At 41.5% G+C, this 14,036-nt stretch overlaps 1 protein-coding gene across 1 annotated transcript; it reads right to left on the bottom strand.

Annotated features, from left to right (window-relative positions):
- Nucleotides 1-106: 106 nt before the first annotated feature.
- On the bottom strand, nt 107-8,981 carry LOC132825214 (acyl carrier protein, mitochondrial-like). Its single transcript, XM_060840277.1, has 5 exons — nt 8,769-8,981; nt 3,274-3,396; nt 1,935-2,022; nt 981-1,098; nt 107-272 (listed from the first exon to the last, which is right to left on the bottom strand). The coding sequence occupies exons 1-4, from the start codon at nt 8,931-8,933 to the stop codon at nt 1,007-1,009; spliced, it is 468 nt and encodes a 155-aa protein (XP_060696260.1). The 5' UTR covers nt 8,934-8,981; the 3' UTR covers nt 107-272; nt 981-1,006.
- Nucleotides 8,982-14,036: the final 5,055 nt, after the last annotated feature.

Below are 14,036 nucleotides of genomic sequence, written 5' to 3'. Positions count from 1 at the left end.
ATAACAAGGAACAAGAATATCCATCCACTGATGCTCATCAATCTAGAATTCATGTAGAGGTAGAGTATCAAAGTTGGTGGGTGAATAAACAGCGCGTACACAGATCCAGGTTCAAGAGTAATTTATTAATTCCTGAAATCAAGTGTTCAAGAACTTGAAATATCACTGGCAGAACAAACATAATCAGACAACAAAAACCATAGACCAGCACTTATGCACCAAGAAGTGCTTGTGATCCCTCACACATTGAGTAAGCTCCCAGCAGCAAGTACCTGCAAAGCCAAAAACAGGTTTTAGAATTTATTTTTTTTTTAAAAACACTTCAAAAACATTTCTGGAAATCACTGACAACTATGAAGTCAGTATTTAATAGGGTAAAGTAGCCTTCTTTCAATGCCAGGTTTGAACTTTAGGTTATGCTGAATTTAGCTGGATCTCTAAAGAGGGGACAGTCCTTTCGACTGCACAGGTTTGGGGGTTCTGGTTTGGAGAAGGCAATGGGATCCAGTCAACTCTCTCAAGATGTACTGGTCTCCTTGCTGAGGGAGATAAGGGAAACTTTTTATTTCATCATCAGTGAAGAACTGAGTGAAGTGTGTAGGTGATTTATTACTGCCATCCCAACACCTGTCGACCATAACTAAAGGGCCAATTGTGGTGCCGGTGTGCTGAATGATTCAGAGATCAAGGTCCTTTTTCGTGGTTAGGATGCATATGTTCCAACCTCTATTCTGAGGACTAACTGAAGCCCCAAGACAGTTTCAAAGCACCAATTCCTCCACCACTCAAATATTAATGCAAACAATATTCCTCAGACACATGACTCAACAATACGATTTGGTGCATGAGCTTTATCGGTGGGAGAACAGTCCCAGTCAATCCTCCTTCACCTGTCAAAGAGCATGTACTTGTGACAAAGGACAAGTTAGAAAATGCACACTTTGCTTCCCCTTTTAAGAACTCATCTAACAAATTCTTACCCTCTTTTTGTCTCCAGGAAAAAAAATTATTCATATACATCCTTCTTATCTGCGATATAAGTTACAATCTCATCAGGCGTCATCAACTTTTCTGCATCTACATCTGGAATTTCAAATCCTTCAAAGAGAGAAAAATGAAGATCAATGACTCCTAAAGACAAGCAACATGGCCAATGTACACATTAACACTCTTCACATTGCCATATTGGGCATATAGCAAGCCCTTCAACAACCCTCTCATACAGAATAATTTATCACCAGATTGAATCACCTCTAATCGAGATCTCACAACTATCCTGCAGTGATGCAACTCTCAAGAACTACTACCCAGTGTTGTTCTAGACAGTCATTGTTACAGGTTTGAGAGTTAATGTCAAATAAGCTTTGGAGGGTTACAATAATATGCCTAATAGATGCAACACAACGCAACCACCCCTTCCTCTCCAGAGATGTATCTGCTGGTAGAATCACTAACAATGTTGTTCTTGTTAAGGGGAAGTGGTTCAGTATCCTCTTGCTGGAGATAGTCATTGACTGGCTGGTATTTATGCGGCACAAATGTTACTTAGCACCTGCAAGTTGAGTCTGAATGTTAACCAGATGTTATTGCATGTAGGCTAAAACTATTTCATCAAACAAGGATCTGAAAATGGAGCTAAATGCGATGCAATCTTTGGTAGAGTTCTCATATAAGACCAGACAGTCTGAAGCCCATAAGATTGATTAGGCTGAATGTGTCAGGGCTCACAATGAACAATTAGCTACTTTATTTGCAAGAGGACATTAATGACTGTGAAATAGACACCTGCTTACAAATCAAGCATCTTCAGTCAAAGGAGACAGAAGATTCAGTGAATCAAAAGAACAGTTAATAAACAAAGATTCTGAGGTGGTTGGATTAAACAAGATATCTTGACACATTACAACCTACCACACACACACACACACACTTACCAAATTCATCTTCCATAGCCATAATGATTTCTACTTGATCCAAACTATCCAAACCCAAATCCTTCATAAAATGAGAGGTTGGTAGAAGCTTTAAGAAAGGAAATATTGTAACTACAGGAGGTTTCAGAAGTACAAGAGAAAATCCACAAGCAATCAAGACATTAAGCTCAAACAACAGATTTGATCCTTTGAAAACAGTGAACAGATAATCTGATGTTTCCAGTAACCCCTGAGCAAAACTGAGTTTTCCTGTTTCAAAATTAGCTCAAAAGACAGGGACCACATATGTTACAACTGTCCCTTTGCTACCTGGTAGATGGTGCTGATAAAGTTCATTCTTACTCACTGCCTGACGAGACAGTACACACATCAACAGCTGTGTGAACCTTCTGAAATAGCTCAGCAATTTGTAAAGCCTGTAACTCATTCTAAGGGCTGTGTGCAGCAGAAACTCAATGGATCAGCCACATAAACATTTTGGCTTCAAAAGAGCTGGAAGGAAGCTCATTATTTAACAGCAACTAACTCACCTCATAACTATCCTACAACCCCTCCAAAGTCCAAAGTCAGGCCTTTGATAGAATATTTCCCACTTGCCTGGATGAATGTCAATGGGACACGGTTAGATTCTTTCTAGTTTAAAGTGATCGCTGCCTGCTCTTGTGAAGTGAGAATATTATTTTCCAGCCCTCAGTTCATGCCTGAATGTTATCCAGAACTTCCTGCATTCTTGGTCTTCAAGGAAACCTGAGGATTTATTAGAATATTCACAAAGAATCTGAGATTGGCTAAAAGGACCGTCAAACTGACATGATGGTACACCAGGAAGGTTTTACATATTTATATTTGTTGTGTTTTAATGTTAGTAAAACAATGGGTCAGAGCAGTAATAAAAGCTTAGCGGAAATTACCTCCGTTTACTCTGGAGGCAAAATACAAATACCAAACTGCAAGAATATTCACACAGTATTGATATGTTACTCCTTTTTGCAGAGATAAGAAACATTACACCTATAGCCAAATTTGAAACGTATCATGTTTGCACAAACTGTATACAATGAAACATCTGAAGGTGGCTGTTGACACTGGCCTGATAGTTCAGGGCTACATGCTAATTTTTCATGGTCCTGCTGCTCGCTTCTGCTCCAGTCTCTGCAACCGAGTCTGCATCTCATCACCTTACCTGTTTTACTTTTTCAGCACCTTGCTGCTCATTTTTTAAAAAAATGTAAACGAAGAAAGTGTTGGCAACTTCATTTCAAAGAGGTCACATTTTCTCAGAGTGATCTCATTTTTATTTCAGAAATTCAATAAAAGGTCAGTGACATTGTTTCCTTACCTTGTCAGGATTAATTTTATCATACAATTTTAACACGTACAGCACACGTTCCTGGATGCTGCCAAGAGTCAGAGGGGGCAGATCCCCATACTGACGCAAAGACTGTAGAAACAGACTACAACTCTGCAAAAAGAGAAGAAAAAAACAGGTTAATTTATAGTGGAAGTTGCATGACCTGAAGACTTAATGCTGGCAAACAAAAACACCATTGCTTTGACATACAGTAGTGTTATGCCTCGTTGGGGTAGCTCAATCAAGTCTTGTTAGAGTTGTCATAAAAGTTAAAGATTTAATAGAAACACACAAAATTCCCCAAAGTACTTGATAGTAAACATAGATCAGGTTTCTGAATTTAAGAATCACTATTTTATTACAAATAGATTCCAACTAAAGATAAGCAATTATGAACTAACTTTACTGCTCAGACCTTTAGAATATAGGAATTGGGAAGTCATGTTGAGGCGTTTTCTGGAGTAGTATGTCTCGTTCTGGTCACGCTGCTGCAGGAGGGATATTATCAAGTTGGAGTGTTCAGAAAATATTTACCAGGATGTTGCCAAGAACAGAAGGTTTGAGTTATTGGGAAGAGGCTGCACAGGCCTGGACTTTTTTCACTGGAGTATAGAGGCCCGTAGAAGTGACCTTAGAGGTTTTTTAAAATCATGAGATATAGGTAAGATGAATGACATGTGTCTTTCCCTTTGGTGGGTGGATTTAAAGACTAGGGGGCATATATTTAAGGAGAGAGGAGAAAAATTTGAAAAAGACATAAGAGGCAACTTTTTCCACAGAGGATGGTTCGTTTCTGGGATGAACTTCCAGAGGAAGTGTCAGACACGAGTACACTTATACCATTTAAAAGGTACTAGATAAGTACAAGAAGAAGAAAGATTTGGAGGGATAAGGGATATGCACAGGCAGGTGGGAATAGTTTGTGATTACAGTCGGCATGGTCTGTAGGGTTTGTTTCTGTGCTGTACGACTTAATAACATCTACTAGTTCAAACTCTAACTTCCTTATACAACTTCACCAACATAATTTACAGATCAAAAAAAAGGCTGTTATGGGCAGAGGAAAAGTGAGAAAACAATTTAGTGGGCCCTGACCACAGGATTTGCTGAGATAATCCTTCAGAAATGAATGAAAGAATGATGATTTACTGTCACTTGTAGCCTACAATGAACACAGTAAAATACAATGCTAAACTTCAACTGTCACCACAATCTGGCATTATTTTGAGTAGTTTAAGAATAAAAAGATATAGCAGAGTCTATCTCCGCTTTGCTACCTGTGGCGTGAGTCCTGAGCTAGCTGACATACGACACCTGAGCTGCCACCCCTCCGCTGCCTTCATTGGACCCATCAATGGCAGCATTGCCACTCAAGGCACCATCTCTTAGTCGCTGAGCCCTCATCGCCAACAGGCCACCAATGCCTGGATCTCATGCTGGACCCACACTTACCCAGCAACCAGGAGTCCCTGGGTCTGTAGCTGTCATCACCTTGACAACAGCTGGAGTCCACTACTCTGGGAATACCACTAACATGGCTCCACTGCTAGGACAGGCTGCCACCTCACCAAGAGTGCTCCTCCAGCCACCCTCCTCCATAATATCACCTTCTCCACTGCTGACAGGACGAAGAAGATAAAGAAGTATGCCAAAAAGGGGAAGGACAGAAGGGAGGAAACAGCTGATCTGGAGTGGATGAGCCCAGGAGCCCGGATGCTGTCTACCTTGCTGGCACCGCTAACATGAATTACCAGGACTGCTGCTCCTCCAGCTTTCTCCTCCATGTAACTCCCCTTTTTGCAGGAGGAACATGGCAAATGGACATTTATAATGTTACCGATTTATTGGGCGAGAGCCACAGCTTAAGCAATTGATGAGGGATAACAAAAATAACCCAAATAACTGCAGAAGCTGGAAATCTGAAATTGCAGGAAAAATTTAGCAAACCTGGTAGCTTCTAAGGAGAGAAAGCAGACTGAATATTTCAGGTTCAGTGACCTTTCTTTGGAATTGAATGCATTTGGGAGAAGCTTGGCCTATATGCTGGTGGGGGGACTGGGGTTGGAGGAGGAAGAGTAAACGATAGGTCGAGATCAAGCCCAAATACAGGGAAAACCAGTTAAGCAGATTGCTCATCTTCCTCCCCATCAACTGCTCCACCCTCCCCACTGACCGATCACAATCACTTCCCACCTGCACCCACCTATTAGCATCCCACCTACCTTCCACCCCACATCTCTATGTATCTGTCAGCCCCCTTCCCTCCTCCACATTCCTGATGAAGGGCTTATGTTCTCCTGTTCCTCGGATGCTGCCTGACCTGCTGTGTCTTTTCCAGTGTTACACCTTTCGACTCAAGACAAAGGAATGAGTAAAGGTCAGCCTGAGAGAATCAATAGCCGCTAATGGGAACTATTAGTGGCTGACAATGGATTGTTTGTGGTAGCAGTCCAAGTGATGACACGGTCTAGTTTGACAGGGTTGGGGTAAGGAGATGGGAGAATGTGCTCAAGCGTAAAACTACATAACATGATATTGAGTCCAGAAGGCTGCAGGGTTCCCAAGCAGAAAATCAGGTGTCATTTTTCCACCTTCCACTGAGCTTTGCTGGAGTATGGGCAAGCCCAAGAGATGTTCCAGACAGAACCGGCATCTACATCCATCAGAACATTAGCCGCCATTTCCTTCACCTCCAATGGGAAACTATCATTAGACACATATTCCCCTCCCTTCCCTTGTCAGCATTCTCTCCAGAACACGCCGGTTCACTCCTCCTTCACTCCACATACGTTTCCCCAAAGCCCCATGGCACTTTCCAATGCAACCACATAAGGAGTAACACCTGCCTGTTTACTTCCTCTCTCCTCATTATGCAGGGACCCAAACACATCTTCCAGGTGAAGCAGCATTTTACCTGTACTTCACTCAATCTAATCTACTGCATTCGCTGCTCACAGTGTGGTCTTCTCTACACTGGGGAATCAAAGTGTAGACTGGGTGACTGCTTTGCATAACAACAATGTTCTGTCTACAAAAAAGACCATGAGCTTCTAGTTGCCTCCCACTTGTTCTCTGGCCACCATCTCTGTCTCAGGCTTGCTGCAGCACTCCAATGAAGCTCAGCACAAGCTGGAAGAACAGTACCGAATTTTTCGTTTGAGAACTCTACAGCCTTCTGGAATCAATATTGAATTGAACAATTTAAGGGCTTGAGGCACCTTTCCCCATGTCCTTACTACAACCCTCATAACATCCTTGTTATCACATGGTCTGCTATTACATACAACCCATTGTTAGTCACTAATAGTCACCATTCATTCTCCTAGGCTGCACCATTATCCACTTCTTTGACAGTCCAACTGTTTTTGCTCTCTCTTTCGGCTCTATCCCCTACCTTCTACATAAAAACAAGTTTTGCCAACTACCATCAACTCTGAGGAAGAGTCACTGGAAATGTTATTTCCAATTTCTCTCCACAGATGCTGCCAGAACTGTTGAGCTTTTCCAGCAATTTCTGTTTTTTGTTTCTGATTTCCAACATCAACATCCATTCAATTTAAAACCTCCATATGTCAGAGTAATAATACCAGGATTCCAGAAGAACAGCCTAAAGAGTGACCCAGGAGTTTTGTTTATATCCACTATGGGAAGACAGAACCTCAGCTTAACACCTGAAAGTTGACAATTTTCGCCAATGCCGCACACTGCATGAAACTGGATCAGAAATGACTCCTCAATCAATACTACTCAATCAAATTATCCAATCATTAGCAGAGTTGTTTGTGGAAAATTAATATGCATAATGGAAAATTACTCCACATAATTTGACACTGAAGTGCCGGTGTTGGACTGGGGTGTACACACAAAATCACACAACACCAGGTTATAGTCCAACAAGTTTATTTGGAAGTAGAACATAGAACAATACAGCGCAGTACAGGCCCTTCGGCCCTCGATGTTGCGCCGATCCAAGCTCACCTAACCTACACTAGCCCACTTTCCTCCATATGCCTATCCAATGCCCGTTTAAATGCCCATAGAGAGGGAGGGTCCACCACTGTTACTGGCAGGGCATTCCATGAATTCACGACTCGCTGAGTAAAGAATCTACCCCTAACATCTGTCCTATATCTACCACCCCTTAATTTAAAGCTATGCCCCCTCGTAATATCTGACTCCATACGTGGAAATACAAGTTTTCAGAGCATTGCTCCTTCATCAGGTAGCTAGTGGGACAGGACCATTGGACACAGAACTTATAGTAAAAGATCAAAGTGCCATAAAACTGACACAAAGTATTGAACAAATCTAAATTGCTATTTAGTCTTTACTCACTTAGAATGGGAATGTAGGTTTCGATTCATTAATATGTAAATCCTAGAACTGCTTTCAAGTTACAGCCCTGAGATAACTTAAGGTTTTATTAAAAAAGTGACAGCTCAAACAATGCATTAAAGGTGTGAGGTTCAAGTCTGTTTGAACCCCAACCTTAAGTCAAACTGGGCCTATTTTCAAAGTAGGAACTTATAAAATGTCACATAGACTGATTGTGTGTTTAACCTTAACCTCACACCTTTAATGTACTGTCTGAGCTGAGATGTCACTTTTTTGTTATAAATCCTTAAGTAATCTCTGGACTGTGACTTGAAAGTAGTTCTGGGATTTACAAATTAATCACGCAAAATCTGCATCCCCATTCTAAGTGATTAAAGACTTAACAGCCATCTAGCTTTGTTCAATTATTTACATCTACTGTATGATAATTTGATTTTTTAACTAAAAATTCTGTGTCCTATGATCCTGCCCAACTTGCTACTTGTTGAAGAAACAGCACTCTGAAAGCTTATACACATAATTTTGTTCCCACTTTCCTCACATTGTAGACTTCACTTCAAAGAGGGTTATGGAACATGTGGGGTAATAGGGCAGAAAACTTAATTTCAGATTAAAAGATGAGAAAGTTTGTGAAATTGTCAGAGGATTGTGAAATTTCAAATTACCTACCCCAGAGTCCTGAAAATACTCCCAGTACTTTCCAGATACAGATGAATGGCTTTTTTAAAATTAAGCAATTCAACAAATCTGGGGAATCAGCAAGGAAAGTTTAGTCTATGTAGAGGTTCCGTCACGGTTTTAACAGAGGGGCTTGAGGGGTCGTATGCCAATTCTGCTCCTACTTTTGTTACTACAGAACGTCCTGAAGTTTTTCATAAATGCATTGATTTTAAATCTTCTTACCCAGTTTGAAGATTTGACCCTGACAATTAAGAATACAGAGGAACCCAAGTGCACTTTCCCCGAAGGCTAAAACTCTAAACTCCACAAATTGATTTGGGAGTTGTAGCATTGTATTTCTATCTGAAATCAGATTTCATCGAATGATGAAGGATTTTTAGCGCAATCTCCTCCGAAGCAGCTGGCACTTGGGGTTATGCTACACCCGCTGCCTCAGGGTCCGGCCTAGTCACCAAACTCCAAATTACCTGAGCCCGGGGCGCCTCGCCAACAGCCCGCCTGCTGCAAACGTGTTGAGAGTAGCTGCTGCCGGCTCCAGCGAGAGGCTGGGCCCCGACGCTCGGGCCTGCCCTTGACCTACTCCAAGGTTGCGGCCACCGGCGGACGCATCGAGAGAGAACACGCAGCGCCATCTTGGAAAGGACTGTGTGTCCAACGTGCACCGCGGCGGCTGTGACAAAGGCAACAATACCCATGCGCGGCCAGGCCTGACCCGCCCCAGAGCGCTACACCTTCCGCCATAGGTGGCGCTGTCCAGGGAGGGTATGCAGTCTTCACCTATTCCCCTCAGCTGGCTTCCCCCCCCACCTTTATCTGCAGCTGCCCTGACACCCACCTCCAGTCATGAGGCTTACCCTGGATTTTTTGAGTTTTTCAAATACTGATGTTGCCTGACCTGCTGTGTTTTTCCAGCACTACACAATCCAGCAGCTACCATGGAACTTACCTATCTTTGTGGAGATAGTAGTGTAACCCAGGTTACTGCACTGTGGAGGCATAGATCATGATACTCCAGACTCCAAGGGTCCCTAGTCTGAGCCAGAACCTCTGGCTAAGGTTGATCAAAATAGATACTCCAGATTTTAATTTTAACTTAGTTGATTGCTTGTCTTGCTTGCATTTGGGAAGATCTAGAGGGTGATACTCTGGCTTATAATGAAAAGCTCTTCTTCAATGATTAAGGTGGGGAAGGTAGTAATACAGAAACCCAGACTAATGTTCTGGGGACAGGGGTTCAAGTTAATACAATCTGGAATTGAAAGATAGTCTCAGTAATAGTGCCGTGAAACTACCATTGATTGTAGTTAAAACAAGTATGATTCATGGATGTTCTTTAGACAAGCAAATCTACCATTCTTATCGATTCTGGTCTACATGTGATTCTAGAAGCACAGCAATGTGGATTACTCTAAAACTACCCTGAATTGTCTCAGCATCCACTCAGTTGAAGAAGAATTAGGAATAGACAACAAATATTTTGTTCTGACCTCAACATTCCTCTTTGATGAAAAGTTAATAAATGTCCCACTTTTTGTTTCTTCCAAGGATTTTATAAATTTTTTGATTTGGAGGTGCTGGCGTTGGACTGGGGTGTACAAAGTTAAAAATCACAACACCAGGTTATAGTCCAACAGGTTTATTTGGAAGCACTAGCTTTCGGAGCGCTGTTCCTTCATCAGGTGGTTGTGATGAAGGAGCAGCGCTCTGAAAGCTAGTGCTTCCAAAAAAATCTGTCGGACTATAATCTCTGATGCTGTGCGATTTTTAACTTTAAACATTTTGCTCAACAGCACTGCTATTGGCCACAAGATGGCAGTGGTTTGGAGCATCCAGACAAGCAGCAGAAGGTACATACATCCAACACTATTTTTAGGGGGTAAAGTGCATCAGGAAGCAACAGTGCACCACCATCTTTATAGGGGGCAATGTACAACAGGAAACATGTACAACCATCATTTTATAAGCAGCCTGGGTTAGAAGCTGAATGAGAGGGCCCTTCACCAACTAGGAATTGTCCAGGACTCTCCCATTATTTTCCTTTCTACCTGGCATCCCAGGTCAAGCCTTCTGAGACTCATTTTGGCCTGAGTTCTGTACTTGCAGTAACAGTCTCTGCTCTCATCATCTTGAGAACACCCTTTCCTCCAGTCTATTCCTAAGTCCCATCAATAATGCTCGCATGGTAAAGAGCTTTTCACCCAGAATTGGTCACCTTGTCACCAACTCTTTGACTAATGGTAAGTTACTTTGACTGGAATTACCGAAGTATAGAAAATAATAACTCTTTACTAATTAAAGTCCAAGTTTTCTTATTTATACAATGTATAATATCAATATAGTTTGAGAAGCACTGGTTAACATAACACCCCCTTGCTTTTATACCAACACCACATGGAGGAAAAATCAGTTTAAAAAAGTAATACTTGAAAATGAATATATTGGTCATACCGGAGCAATGTTCTACACTATAGGAGACAAGTTGGGCTAGAATGCATCATTTGCAAGATCTACTGTTTTTTTCAAGTGTTCCCCCCCTCCACCTAATTTCATAATCACATCAGCACAATAAACCCCCCATCAAAAAGTGTTCTTTATTTTATTTAAGAGTTAGTTACCCACTTTGTATTGTTGACCATAAACCACCCATAATAGATTGGTAAGAAAGAATACTATAACAGGATTTGATTACAGAGACTGCTTTGATATGAAGTACTTTTGAGAAAAGACATTCAGTGAATGTCATATTCTGAAGGAACAGGTAGCTTTGAAATACAGTTGCCAAAGATCTTGACCAATAAGAGTTTTTCTTCCTTATGAATTATATGAATTTGCTGTGGACTAATTGAGAAAACAATCATTATGATTAACAATTGATCATTGTTTTAATTATGTAAAAGTAAGTTTTTTTCCCCCAAGGCAAAGTAGGTGATCCTTAGCTTTTGTAGTCTGAGGCAAAGTTGAATAGACAACTAGAGTTCAACTTGCTTGATTTAATTGAAGTATTCAAAGTTCAAAATGTTTTCACAATATTCTATTGTCAACATTTCTCCTTCAAGCAACACCACAAAAAAACTAGAGAAATTTTCAACCATTACTTTGCTCTCACAAAAAACAAATTACTGCAGTCATGGGTTGTGCCACTGGCTGGGACAGCATTTATTGCCCATTCCTATCTGCTTTTGAGAAGTGTGGTGGAGAGTTGCCTTCTTGAACCACTACAGTCCAGTTGGTTTAGGTCGATGCACAATACCTTCATGGAGGGAATTGCAGGATTTTGATCCTTCGAGTATTGAAGAAACAGCAATATATTTCTAAGTTAGGACGGTGAGTGGTTTGGAATGAAACTGCTGGGTGCTGGTGTTCCCATGCATTTTTCCCTTGTCCTTCTATATGATTGTGGTCATGAGTTCAAACAGTCCAACTTAAGGATCCTTGGTGAATTTCTGCGATGTATCTTGTAGACACTACATCCTACTACAACTAAATCATCAGTAGTGGAGGGGATGAAGGGTGTACGTGGTACCAATTAGTGAGCTGTGTTTTGCTGGATATTATCAAGTTTCTTGAGTGTTGTTGGAGCGCATCTAGGCAATTGGGGAGTTTACCATTGTACTCTTGATTTGTGCCTTGTCGATGGTGGTCACAAAATTCTATATTGGGGAATCAGGAGGTAAGTTAGATGCTGCAGGATTCCTAGCTTCTAATACGGTTTTGTAGCCACTTATTTATATGGCTAGTCCAATTCAGTTTCTGATCAATGGTAACTTTAGGATGCTGGTCATGAGGAATTCAGTAATGATGATGCATTGAATGTTAAAGGGCAATGGTTAGATTATTTTTTGTTGGAAATGGCCAGTCCCTGGCATTTGTGTGGCATGAATGTTGTCACTTGTCAGTCAAAACCTGAAATTGTCTAGGTCTTGCTTCATTTAGACAATGTCTATTTCAGTATTTGAAGAACTAAAAATCATGCTGAACATTGCGCTATTAGCCCAATATCACCATTTTTGACTTTGAGACGGAGGGAAGGGCATTGATGAAGTAGCTAAAGACAACTGAGGCACTGACACTACCCTGATGGACTCCTGCAGAGATATCATGGAGTGTAATGACTAACCTCCAGTAACTCCAACTATCTTTCATTGTGCCAGATTTGACTCCAACCAGAGGGGACTCACCCACTACCTCCACCCCTCCTGATTCTGTGACTCCCATTTTGTTAGAACTCTGAGATGCCCTACTTGGTAAAATGTGGCCTTGGGTAATCACTGTCACTTCATCTCTAGAATTCAGCTGTTTTGTCCAAGGTAAGAATGAGGTCAGGAGCTGAGTGGCTTGGAGTGTCAGTTAGCAAATTATTGTTAAGCAAGGGCTGTTAGATAGAACTATTGACAACGTCTTCCATCATCTTATTAATGATCAAGAGCAGACAAATGGGACGGTAGTTATCCAGGTTGGATTTTTATGTATGGACACACCTGGGTAAAATTCCACATTGTCAGGTAGATGTCAGTATAGTTACCGTACTGGAACAGCTTGGTTAGGAGTGTGCTAAGTTCAGGATCATATCTGCAATACTTTGCGAAAATGCTGTTAGCCTTTGCAGTATTTAGTGTCTCCAGCCATTTCTCAATATCATTTGGCTGAAGATAGGCATCTTTGATGATGGAGACCTCTGGAAGAGGCCAACATGGATCATCCACTTGGCACATGCTGAAGATTATGGCAAAATGCTTCAGCCTTTTCTGTTGCACTGATGTTCTGAGCTCCCCTGCTTTTGAGAATGAAGGTGTTATGGAGCTTCCTCTTCCAGTTAGCTAATTGCCTATTACCATTCACAACTGGATGTGCCAGGACTGTAGTACTCCATCATAGTAGTAATGATTAATGAGCTGATATGGGGGGAGCATGTGGGATTGTGTGGTTCATGGTAATTAGCAGATTTCCTTGTCTGTGTCTGACCTGATACCACGTGGCTTCATTGGTTCCGGGTCAACACTGATTACTACAACTGCTCCCTCCTGGCTGTGTAGCACTGTGCTGCCACCTCTGCTGGTTTTGAGCTGTTGATGGCGTAGACTTGTGATGGTTGTCTGGGACATTGTGTGTAGAGTATGATTCCATGAGTATGACTATGTCAGGCTGCTGCCTGATTAGCCTGTGAGAAGCCCCACTGACACTCCAAAATCTCCCTTTACCAACATCTGGGAGAGCTATGTTTGCTGTTGTCTTTCCTGCTTTAATCAATGTCTTGGTGCATCTAGTTTCATTCCTTTTTAAATTCCTAGTGGTTGGCACTAGTGAATGCATCACTAGAGTGGAGTCCACCACATCACTGAATATATAGCCACATGTAGGTCAGACCTGGCAAAGATAGGTCTCTGAATTATTAGTCCCTTGAAATTACCATTAATTCCTTTTGAAGTGGGGAGGCGTAATGATAAGCACTTAAGACATTTTGATATCATAAGATGTGATCGACCTACAAATATAAATCAAACTTCATATCGGTATCCTACCTATTTTACATATCACAAAAATGTTCTAATAACCTAGCATTGGGCTTATTCCTTCAAGATGTCTACATTCCTCTAATTGTGGGCTGTAATGCCTCCCAAACTTTAATCATTCCACTGGTGGCTAAACCTTCTGTTGTTGAAGCACTAAGATCTGGAATTCCCCTTTACGAGCAACCCTGCCTCTTTTCTACAATAAAACAGTCCATAAAGCCTTCC

The sequence above is a fragment of the Hemiscyllium ocellatum genome, chromosome 20 (assembly GCF_020745735.1).
Source record: "Hemiscyllium ocellatum isolate sHemOce1 chromosome 20, sHemOce1.pat.X.cur, whole genome shotgun sequence".
Classification (NCBI taxonomy): Eukaryota; Metazoa; Chordata; class Chondrichthyes; order Orectolobiformes; family Hemiscylliidae; genus Hemiscyllium; species Hemiscyllium ocellatum.
This window is presented reverse-complemented; position numbering and strand designations above follow the sequence as displayed.